General features: G+C 26.7%; 1 protein-coding gene across 2 annotated transcripts in view; it reads left to right on the forward strand.

Moving 5' to 3' along the window:
• Nucleotides 1-11,303, forward strand: part of LOC111622080 (protein FAM214A-like) — a 75,117-nt gene extending 63,814 nt beyond the window's left edge. For both annotated transcript variants that reach the window (XM_023364401.1, XM_023364402.1), the window contains exons 10-12: nt 3,153-3,212; nt 8,999-9,174; nt 10,980-11,303. In XM_023364401.1, the coding sequence (XP_023220169.1) occupies nt 3,153-3,212; nt 8,999-9,174; nt 10,980-11,145 (402 nt within the window). In that variant the 3' untranslated portion in view covers nt 11,146-11,303. The remainder of the gene's footprint in view (nt 1-3,152; nt 3,213-8,998; nt 9,175-10,979) is intronic.
• The last annotated feature ends 1,736 nt before the right edge of the window (nt 11,304-13,039 follow it).

Genomic DNA, 13,039 nt, shown 5'->3' on the forward strand with positions numbered 1-13,039 from the left:
GTTAAAAATTATTTTTTTATTTTGTACAAACAAAATAAATATATTGAAAAATATAAAAACAATAAAAAATTATACTTCAGAAGTTAATTTAGCATCAAAAACGTAAAATATTTGAGTAGCAGAAGACACAGCCAAAGATTACAGTGCCACAGCACTGGCAAAAATTTAAATTTGCCAACTGGAATTCTTTCGGATAAACGACGTTCTACTGTATTCTACATTTTTTAGCAAAAATTATGTTAGTGTTATGATTTATTATTATTAATATAGTGTGCCAAAATATATAGTATTGAAACTCGTGCATCTCAAATGCACGTGTCCATTTGTTGATGGGGCATAGTTCTAGCCACACATGTTCACAATAGTGAAAAGGAAGGCAATGCTTATACTGTCACCTAAGAATGGTACAAGGGCATTGTGATCAGATCATTTCTTCAGAATTTGAGAAGGTTCTGTCATGCAAAGGACCTTCACATGATTAGACAATGGTATCAACAGGACAGGATGACCAACCATATCACTCTAGAATCTCTAGCTATTCTGAAGAAAACTTTCCAGGCCATTTCACCCAGTACTGACTTCTCATACTACTACTATTCCCCCAATCTCACATCACCTGATGTCTACTTGTGGGGAATGTTAAATGAGTGTGTTCATCTGTGAAGATCTGCAAAAAACTGTTTATGTACTATGCAAGCAAATTGTCTCCTTTTGCAGGAGTCTGCAGTAACCTTTGTTCCAGGATATGTTTGAGAATGTATGAATGATATAAACAATTCCTATAGCAAGGCAGTTCACAATTTAAACACTTACATTATTCATACGATGGTAAATAAACATGCTAATAGTCTGTGTTAGTTAGATGACAAGGTAATATTGTCCAGAAAACAAATATATATATAACTAATAAATACAAATTGATATATTATCAATTATCTAATGACTGTTTGTTGTTTGTAAAAAGATAAAACATGGTTATTAAAAATTTTTAATAACCAATTATGTTTTAAGGAAGAACAATTTGAGAATCTATCAAATATTAAAGGATTAATAATCTACAGTCGACCCCCCTATAAGATATAGATACGTTCCAATTTATTAGGAATCCGATTTCTTACAAGTCGTTCCAATCACAGCCCGACACGTGTCAAGTTTACGGACTACGGCTGATTGAAAGGTTTTCTTCCATAAAATTAATCAATTCTACACTAATCCGACTCAACATTTCCAAAATACGTATATTTTTTTGTAGTTTTATAGGAATCGTAATTATAGGGGGGTCGACTGTATTTACAAATTAACAAAAATTATTCATATTAAAATAATAAATTCTAAAAAATTTTTTTTTAAAAAATAAATTCTAAAAAAATTTTTATTTAAAAAAATCCTTTAAGAAATAAGTGAAATTCACTTTTTTAAAACCAATTTTGATAGAATTAAAAACAGAGATAGACTAGAAACCTATTTAGTATTTCTCACTTTATTTTTCTTTTTCCTTTTTCATCCATATATATTTCGCTTATCAGCCTCATCAGTGGATGTTACAATCTTACATTGCCAATACTTTTATACTCTATCAAACTATCCCTGCAATCATCAATATATGTGCCAGTATTTAAATTAATACAATTTACATATCCTTTGATACAATAATGTTCTGTAACATGTCTTTTTACAAGATTTTTTACTTTGTACAATATTTTAGTATTATTTCGGTCAATAATACAGTTTGTTATACTGCAGTGTTGTTGCCATGGGGATTCGGTTCTGTTTAGTCAGATTGCCGCCTCATGCTCTTTCAGTCTCACTTCAAGTTTTCTTCCTGTTTCTCCAATATAATATTTATGTTCTGTATATGTACACATCAGCCTATATACGACTCCTGCTACTTCTAAAGGGTTCTTCGATTGTTTCTCATTTACTTTGTTAATTAAACAGATACTCTTGTTTAACCTATTTCTTTGTTCACCTACTAAGTTGACAAAAAATAATTCTTTAATGTAATTTTTATATTTTTTATAAAATTTTTGAAATTTTCTATTTTTTTTATTTTTGACATTATATATATTATTAATATAAGTATTATACCACTTATGTATAAGCTGCTGTGGATAATCATTTAATAAATATTTTTTAAAAAGGTTCTTAGTCTCTATTTCAATATATTTTTTTAATGTTGTTCTATTAAAATTATTCAACTTAGCATTTATAGATTTCTTTAGAAATCAGATTAAATTATATTTAGAACAAAATATTCTCAAATTATAAAAAGTTTTTAAAAAATACTTAATTATAAATCATGTTAAATAAGNTCAAAGATTTACCTACTTTTGAATAAGCAGCCATCCTTATAAACTTAAATTCTAATGGGAATTGAAATGTTATGTTTTAAGTTTTTGTTTTTAGTGTTTCATTTGCCAATTTTTCCATATTTTAGCAAGTTTTACCCTTTCAGGTGTACAGTTTTACTTGTTTTACTATGTTTTTTAAATGTTTTTTAAATAGTTAGTTATTTCAGTTTTATCATATTATACATTAAGGACTGATGAGGCGTAAATAGCCTGAAATCTATTTCCTTTTGTAAAAAATAGGAAATAAAGTCTACTTTTTCCATCAAAAAAGGTGTTCCCATGTGATTAGTTCTCCATAGCAATTTTGTGCTTAATTCCAAAAAGCAATTACTTATATTTTAAAATAAGTGCATTGTTTGAAATATAAATAAATTATTTGTGTTGAAATTCTGAATTTATATATAATCAAAAAAATTAAATATATCTGGTAATGTTTTGAAATAAGTGTTGATTAAAAATTAAACAGGCTGATATAAAAAAGTTAAAATTGTCTTTATTTTGCACAATTATTCTTTAAAAATGTAAAATATAAGTTTTAATCTGATTATAATAGTGGATTGTTAATTGTAAATTTTTAAGTTGCTCAAATTTTTATATATTAAAATATTAAAATTCACTTTTTTAAATTCATGTCTCATTAAAATAAAAAGAAATTTAAAGTATTTTCTGCATTATTTGTGTTAAATATTTTAATTTATTAAGATATGAATTACATTGTTCTAAGTTAATTTAAATATTTTTGACAATATAAATTTAGTGTAAAATGTTTGCAGAATTTATTTACTACTTATTTATTTTCAGGGGCATATTAATTTAGGAAAGAAAGGATATCATGTTCCAAGGAAAGGAACAGTACAAGTGGTATGTAATTTTTTTTTTCTAAGATTAAATTATACTTAAAACATTTATTATTGTATTACTCTTAAATTTTTTATATTATAAACATATTTTGTAAAGAAAATAAATTTTAGAAATAGTTTTTTCAAACAAATTAAAAGTAGATCTCAAAGCCCTTTACATTTAAAAACATATAAAATGAATATTGATCTGTGATAATACCATGTAATGTTCTAAGTAAGTTTAAGTCTTTCTATCCTACAGGTAATGAATAAAACTTTATTTTTTGAACCTCACAATGAGATATGACAACAATTTATTGGATAATGACCAACTTATCCAGATTAAACTTACCTTTGAAAATTTAAGCTAACTCAATTTTCACAGGCAAGATTTCCTAGTCCATATACCTCTTTACTACTTAGTCCATCTGACCTTTAGTTCAGATATTTGATAGCAATATTTCTGATAAAACTTTCATAAACAATTATTACTGATTGACAGTTGTGTTATAAATGTAATTGTAAAACAAATAAATACATAAAGTTTAAAACCCACAGCATTAAAATTATTTTGAATAAGTAAATATTTAGTAAATTTCATTAATTGAAGCTTTTGACTGACTGACTGACTAATTGATAACTTAACATCAATATCAATAATCATAATGTACTACATTATCATCATTAAAGAAATACATTGATAAATATTACATTACTCATTTTAAGTTTGTTATATAACTGCATATACCATAATTTGTAAATGCATAATTCATTCCACCAATTCATTCCATCTATAATAACAATTAAAATATAAATTATTTAGAAATTGAAAAAAATAAATTATTTAAATCTAAAAAGTCTCACAAATTCTAAGCTAGTAAATTCTAGAAATTGTAAGCTAGTTGTGGTTTTTAATAATTGTTTTAACAATTTTATTTTCTGTGAAATGTTTGAGGAATCTTAGATTGTTTTAAGTGAAAATAGTTCATGGTTTATATTGAAGAGAATGAGTAAAATTGAAGGAATGACACCCGTCCCTTTAATTTTACTCTAATGAATTCAGCATTAATAACTTCATCCTATCCTGGCTAAATAACTATTTCCTGCTTCAAAAGTGTAAAATATAAGTATCTGATTTCCTTTTTTAAGAGTTCCCTCTCCAGTATTAGGTATTCCTCAGAGTTCTATACTAAGGTCTCCTTTTCTTTTTCTTCTTAAATAAGAAAGGAACGTTATAAATTAATATATAGTTACAAATTGACTTTAATTAGCTTATCATAGCATTACATAAATTCAATCTTTTTATCAATATGACAAAAACTAATATTAGTATTATTTAATATTAGTGGACAGATGAATATAAAATTCACCTGCCCACTAATATTAAAATCTACTTTGATCAAGAAAATTTAGCATTTGTACCCGACAGAGTTGGCCTAGATATCACATTTAATCCATGATTTAAATTTAACTTTTATGTAGTGTACCTAAAAATTAAAACAGTTATCTATTTGAAGAGGTATGATTTGGTGCAATCTCAAAACTGTTTTTCCCAGTGCAATACTTTGTGCCATTATTTTTTTACCAATATCCAATCCATAATAAACTATGCCCATCCAGTTTGGTCTGCTGCATCTCACACTTTTGTCTAGTCTTAACAAAGAATTATCAAAGATTTACCTACTTTTGAATAAGCAGCCATCCTTCCATTTAATGACTCCCCAACTTTGACCAGATTTTTGTCTGACTCCCAGACTCTTATAAGTGTGTACAGTGTAAGTTTCAATCAAAATCATCCCTAAATGTTTCATGGCTTACTCTCTCTCCTCATCTGATCTGAGTTCCATTCATCAACACGAGAAGTACATCCTGCTTCAAAATTCTTTTTTATTGTCTAAACACATTCAGTAAATTTATTTTTCTTGTGGTACCACATCTGTCTCTGATGTAGATCATCTACATTTTAGTTTCTCTCTTTAAGTGTCACTGTAAACATTGTTATGATACATGCAGACAGTATTGGTGCCTAGTTTGCTTTGTAATAATGTATACTCATTTTAGATATGCTTTTCAACTACAAAAAATAGGAATATTAATTATATTGTATATTCAGATACCATTGAATGTATTGTAACTTTTTTGTTGGTTAACCATTGTCGTTACTTTGATTTATTGCATTATTCTTGTACTTTATTTTTAATTCATGGCTTTTCAACAGAGTAGAGACATTGTCACAGACACATTGTCATGTAAAAAGATATTAAAATAGTTTAACATTGAAAATTTTAAGATTAATTTTAAAAATTTTTCAAAATTTATTATAGAAATGTTGTTTTTTGAAAGTTATGATTATACAAGTAGAAGTACTGTTGTATCAAGGATTTTTAGGTTAATCTAACATCTAATTAGATTAATCTGTGAAATGGAAGATTGTTTACATCAAAACAAAATTGGAGAAAAAGCAAGATTTACTGGTTAACAATATTCTAACTTTAATTTTTTTATTATGTTTCAACATCAAATGCTGAGTGTCAAATTCACAATGAAAATATACGTTTATTTTAATCCACGACAACAGGTCCATCAAAAAGAACACCTTGCAACAAACTCCTTCCAACGTTAGTTACCACACAGCGAGATGAAACAATCTTCTAGGCCAGCTTAGGCAAAGCTAGACGAACGTGAGTTTCCTTGATGTGTCCTAGGCAAACTAAACTTCCTGCCTAAACTCAATCCTTTTATACGGATTGAGAGAAATGGAATTCCACCAATCAGCACTTAGTAGTGCTACAAGACGTCCGCTGGTGGTACAATGTCTTCCAGCCAATCTGCGGTCGAGTTTCCAAAAGTTGTCTGATCAGCGTTCCCATGGTGACAACCGTCGTTTGTTTGAAAATATGGAAAAGTGCGGGAAATTGTATATCAGACGATTTTACCCCGACATGGAGTATCATGGAATTACAAAATTAATAAATAAATACAAATTAACAGTAATTAATGTGAGAATAAATGAAAAAGGGTTTTTCCTGTTTAGTTAAATTCTTCAGTGTTGAAAACAGAAGAAAAAGTAATGTAAATTATTTATTTTTTCTAGAAACTAAAGGAACTTTTAAAAATAAAATTGGTTGATAAAATTATTTAAAATTCTCATGTAGAACAAATGCAAAGGCCTTAATTTTGATACAGTGACATTCTGTTAACCTGGCATCATCAGGACTAATGCAGTGTTGGATTACCAAATATGCCATTTTATTGGATGGTGGAAATGTTTAATATTTTTTGTTATTTCCTGACACAATTTTACATATCTTTGCATGTAAAACTGCACAAATCTATCTTTTATGATTGTTTAACGATCCATTTCAATTTTTCCATGCTATTCTTATCCTTGTTAGCTTGAAACAAAAACACACTATTCTTTGTGCTTTGTACATTTTTATTGTGTATTAATACAGACTAATCTAATTGTCAAAGTACAGTACATGAACAGTGATGTACTATATAGCTGTTTCCATGATGATTATTGATTCCAAGTGTGCTATTTCTGCTTCTCATATCAAATCTATACACTGATGTCTTTAGAAAGATCTTTAGAAAAATCATGCTTTATCTAACTGGTTTTACCTAGTACAGCATCATGTTATCTTGGCATTTGTCATCTCTAAAAGGAGAACCCATATCTTTCCAAAAAGTGCAGATGTTGAGCACTTTTTTTTTACATGAAAACTTAACTCTAGACTTACCTAGTGCATCGATATCACCCAATGACAAGCTTGACATGCTGGCTTATTGGGTTTGCCAGCATACCAGATACTGGCTTAACAGAATTTCACTGTAATTGTAATTTTAAATTATACCGCTACTAGAGGACATTTGAGAGAATTTTTGCATAATGAAGCAGAGAAGAGCCTCAAAATAAACGTTCACTGTCATGTGACAGCATTGTGTTAAAAGGATGATTATGAAGATCTTTTTAAAATTCGTATTTAGAAGAAATAAAAATTTTTAAATTATTACAAAAAATTAATTTTAATTCTTGCTCTACATATCAGTAAACTCATCCAGTAGACAATAATCCTAAGTTTGCTAAATTTCCTATGAAAGTGAAACATGTAATTCATAAAAAATGTTCTTTCCTGATTTTTATCATTTTTAACAAATGAGAAGCAGTTTTGCTTTTAGATAAAAAAAAATTATTTTAGACGTTTTATCAATTTAATATTTGTTAATCACCGAGTTTTTTCATTTCTCATCAATTTTTAATGCACTGTTACCAAATATTTTCCATGTTTAGCTGTTATAGTTTTCACTGTAATTTATCTATATTTAATCTGTTCTGATTTATAATACTTTTGTTTATTATATATTTACATATATTATTTAAATCTTCTAGTTATATGATTAAAATTAACTTTTTCTACATTCACTATACCATATATAGATAATCTATTATATTCGAGTCAATTAAATGTTCTTTAAAACATATTTCAATGTGTGATTTGTTTCTTCTGTGTATATTTTTTATTTGAGCATATATTTGATAGTAAGTAAATTAAATTGCATTTAGAAAAATCTGATTATAGTAGTTTAACTTTCTGAATTGGAATAAAGTAAACCCATATTTTAAAAATCAACTGTTCAAAAATCAGTCATTCAAAAATGTAACAAAAACTATTGGAAATTTGATTATGATATTACTTAATCTGATCAGAAGAAATTGTTGGGTTTTTATGAAAAGAATATTAGAAGTTTTTATCAATATAAAGATATTACTAATTTTAAAAATTGCTCAACCTTTTCAAAGATCTTGGCTATGGAATCTGTATTTACAGATTCTTTCTAATTTATTGGATTGAATTGAAGATAAACCATACATTGAAATAGCACCTTTCTGGTACATTTGTGCTTTTTAAATTTTTCTATTATTTTTTAATATATTATTTTGAATTCTGCTTTCATTTTGAATCACTTTTAACATCTTTTGTTAAAATTGATTTTTTTATTGTTTTTATATTTTAAAAACTAATATTGTTAATAATACAACTTAAAATAATTGAATTATTTACATAAAATTATACAAGTATTATAATTAATGAACTTGCTATCAATACAGTACAAAACAGTTTTCAATTTTTCTCTCTTAGATCACAAGTTATAAGATATACAGAGAATGTTGAGTGAGTTGTTGGAATATTAGAAGTGTCTATTTTTGTTATACAGTCTACAAATGTGATGTTAAATAAACATTGTGCTATAGATAATTATTTTACTTAAATATAGTCAACAAAACAACTGCATAGTAAAGATTTTTCCATATGAAGTCAAGAATCCAGATTTCAATCTAATCAAGACCTTGTGATTTTTATGGATAATTCGTATGAAAGAACCCCTACCTACATTGATCATCTCTGACCCATAGTGGATGAAATTGAAATCAATGATATGCCCAACAAAAGCTTAGTTCTGTAAAAATTCAAACTAATCTTATTTATATTTGTTTATACAAATAATTTATTTTAGTTTTTATATATTTACAACAATTTTTGCAAGGATGAATATTTTCTCTTGTCATGAAAAAGGAATTTCAATTTTCATTTTCTTTGTTTAAATTCTTCATTCATATAATTATCTAGTTAGTTTTTATTTTTATTAATTTATAATTAGTTGTTATTAATACACTGAGTAAAATCTATTCATGATCTAAATAATTCTAATATTAAAGCATTTTAATGCTGATAACATGTGAACTAATAACTGAATTTTAGTGTAAAATTAAAGTATTTATAAATTTATATTATGGTATTTCAGACATTATTTAATCCACATCAGACTGTTGTAAAGATGTTTGTAGTGAGATATGATTTATGTGATATGCCAGTCAACTGCCAGACTTTCATTCGCCAACGTACACTTTATATGCCTGCCGATGCCTCAGATAAAGATCCCGATGCTAGTAAATGGCTACGTTATCTCATTCATCTCAGGTAAATCTTACTGTTTTATGATGGTTTTGAAATTATGTTAAAAACTTTTGAATTTTAGTTTTCATTACAGTGTTAGACAAAAGTATAAGTTCAAGTAATATTTTTAGACTGTAAATGAGTAAATTGTTTAAATGTGATGGTAACATGCAAAATTAATTAATTATATCTATTTTTTTTAATATGTTAAATAGTTTTATACTTACAAAATATTTTTAAAAACTCAATTTTACACAGATGAAAATTAAAGTTCAAAAATGAATTAATGTCAAAATTTAAGGAATATTTTGTGTAATCTCTTTGGAGACAAAAAACATTGTACTTGCTATCCAGCATTGAAATTAATTAATTTAATCAATAGCTCATCTGAAATTTCATTCCTACGCTTTTGAATGTGGCTTGTTTCAGGTCTGCAACTGTTGAAAATTTTCTCTTATCTTTGTAAATGGACCTAAGAATCTCCCTTAGGTTTTCTATTGGACATAGATCTGGAGAGCCATGGCAAAACTTAAATATTGCTTTTTAGAAAACCATTGTTTCATTATTTTTGAATTATAGCAGGATGTGTTATCCTGCTGAAAGATGAAATTTTCACCTCCATGAATGTGACCATACTTAGTTGATCTTAAAGTGTAATAGGATTTAGATGTCAAACATTCAGAAATGAAGATTATATCTGTCTTTCCTTGGCTGAAAATGTAGTCCAAATCATCAAGGAGTCACTATCAATAATTTGTTGAGTCATTTCCAAACCACCTTTTGGTTCTTAAGACATGTCAATACTTTTGACAATCAAGCCCATCAAGGTTAAACTTTTTTCATCTAAAAACAAAATACTATATCATTGAGTTCAGCTCGTGATCTTTCTTGCCATATCCAAACAAGCAATATATATAAAGCTATATATATATATATAATGCTATAATGCTCAAACTGCATTGTAAAGTTGCAGTAGAGGGATACCTGTAATTGCTTTTATAAATTAACTCTCCTATATTTTGAATAATTTTAATTATATATATAAATATATATATAATTAAAATTATTCAAAATATAGGAGAGTTAATTTATAAAAGCAATTACAGGTATCCCTCTACTGCACCTCTACAACACAGTTTGAGCATTTGGGAAATCATCCTTACAAAATTTTGCAACTTTTAATTGCAAACACTGTTGTTCAATATTTCTTTTATTCAAGTAATCATGCATGTTATCTCAAATTTGTCTATGGATTTTAGAATATTCAAATTTTCAACAATTTGTTTTGCATACTACCTGAAAACGTTATAATTAATGTGCTGATTAGTAGATATATAAATTATCTATATGTGAGTATATGCTTCATCTATATGCTGATACACCTGTGATCACTTTGTCTTATTAGGCTTATTGTCCTAACAAAAAGATTACAGACTATTATCTCAAATCACCGAGTTTGTGATTTTCAGTATCTGTTCCTTTAATGAGGCAATCAATTATATCAAGATCATCTCTTTGAATGTTTCATTTTGAATGGCAGAAGAAGAATGTTGTTTTGAAGAATGAAGCCTCGCGAAAAAGTTTCGTGATTTCAGTTAATCTAAAGCAATTAATTTAATAAAGGGTGTAAAAATACAGTATTAAAGTGAATTAAAGTATTTTCCATGCAACGCTATTAGAGAATTTTCCGAAAACGCGTTATATCGAAAAATGACATATAGTATAATAATTGTTCATAATAAACTGCGTTAAAATGAGAACGCACAAGCTGAGTACGTTTAGTAGAACATTTATCTGTATTTTATATTAACTATTTATTTTATCGTTAGGTTTTCCAGTTCGAGATCGGGACGAATCTACCTTCATACGGATATAAGGATGATTATCTTTCGGAAAAGTGATCTGGATGCTGCTACTGTACATAGCCAGAGGCCGTACGAATTGCGTTCCTTTACACAAGGTCCCATCAATCCTAGATTCTCTCCATTGAAATAAAACAAGACAAGAACAGGTTCTAAGAAAGAGAATCAATATTTGATTCATAAAATTCTGGAATATGCATGTTCATAATATCAGTAATAATGTAAATCGTGGCTTGTGAATGGTTGTTATTGCTATAAGTGTATATATATAAATATATATATACATAATTATATATATACCTATATATATATATATATTTAAATTTCTAATTACCTTCACAAAATGGTTTTTTCATAGAATAGAAAATACAGTAAAACCTGTGTAAACCGGACAGGTTTGACATGTTTCCGTTTTAAACAGGTTCAATTTTGGACAGGTTTTTTTACTGTATACACTTCAAATAAACTTTTATTATTTACTGTTACTGTATTTTTCTTTTCTAATTTCTTTTTTTCCTTCCTTCTTCCTCGTTAAAATTAGTTTAAAATTTTATTTGCATATTTATAATATTTTCAAGACATTTTAAATACATTATCTATAGCTATATCACAATAAGTTCTATACAGATTCAGCTATAAGTATTAACTCATACAGTGTATATACAATTAAAGTTTATTATGATTGTAGAAAATCGTATTGTATTTAATTATAGAGTAAAAATATGCAATAAAATGTCTTGTATACTTAAATATATAAATAAATATATCAATGGTGCAGTTTATTTTTAAAATTTTTTAAAAAAATATTAAAACTTTAAGGTTAAAAAAGTTAAGTAACCGTTGTTTTTTTTACATTTAATCTAAGACAAAGCCAATAATAAGGTATTTAAACGTTAGTATTTATTATCACTATGCATTTAGGATGTTTTTTTTAAATCTTTTCTACACCCTCTTCAGGCAATACAAAACTAAAAGGAAAAACATGAAAATAGTAAAAATGTAATAAAATAAACCTTAAAATTTTAATATTTAAAGAAAAAAAATGCAATAAAAAAGAGTAAAAAGGAAAAATTTTAGCGTTGTAAGTGCCAGTTTTAATATATAGTTAAGTGTAATACTACTACAATATAATAAAATACTACATTGTGTATACTCGCTTGTATACAATCATTCGGTAAAAACTGTTTATTAATAATTTTTAATTGAAATTATTAATAAATATAGGAGTAAATTAATGAACAATTATACTAATTATTTAATTTTAACAAGAATATATGAATGATGAAAAAAGTTACAGAATAAATTGAAATTCAATTAAGAATAAGAATGGTAAAAGTTTACAATTGAGAAAACTTAATTCGAAACGCAATTTTCTTACAAGTACAGGAAAAAAAAATGATTAATTTTTAACAATTTCTTCAGCATTTAGTACACCCATTCATTAAATTGCATTATCTTGCAACCGGGTGAATGTCAAGTGTCGGCGATTCTCCCTTAAGGATCTTAACTAACCTAATATTATTTAATTGTTCTTGATTGAAACTAACTTAAGTAAGATTTCTCCAAGGATAACACCATTAGTAGAAGCAACTAAAAGCAAGCGAGTACTTCTTGAAATATAAATAAGTTGAAATGAATTCATATTTCATAATTTTCACATAGAAAATATATACTTAAAATAGTATTATTAATATTTTAAAATGTTTCGAAAGTAGATATTCTTATATTATATATATATATATATTAACTTGTAATTATAACTATAAGAGAATAGCATGGAAGAAAATGAAAGATATCCTCTCACGGTTTTAATTAAAATATCCTCCCTCTGGCATGTTGTATGAGAATGACAACAATGAGTTATGATTAGAATAGCTTGAAAAAACTACTGACAGGCTTTATTAGCATCCTTGGCATGGCAAATTTTTTTTTTTTTTTTTTATTATTTAAGGAGCGAACAGATTTACAAGTTCACACTTTGGACCTCCCTTCCTTTAGAAATTCTAATAAGATATTCATAACCATGT

Source organism: Centruroides sculpturatus, unplaced genomic scaffold, assembly GCF_000671375.1.
Source record: "Centruroides sculpturatus isolate CEXI.00-Female unplaced genomic scaffold, Cexi_2.0 scaffold11, whole genome shotgun sequence".
NCBI classification, from domain to species: domain Eukaryota; kingdom Metazoa; phylum Arthropoda; class Arachnida; order Scorpiones; family Buthidae; genus Centruroides; species Centruroides sculpturatus.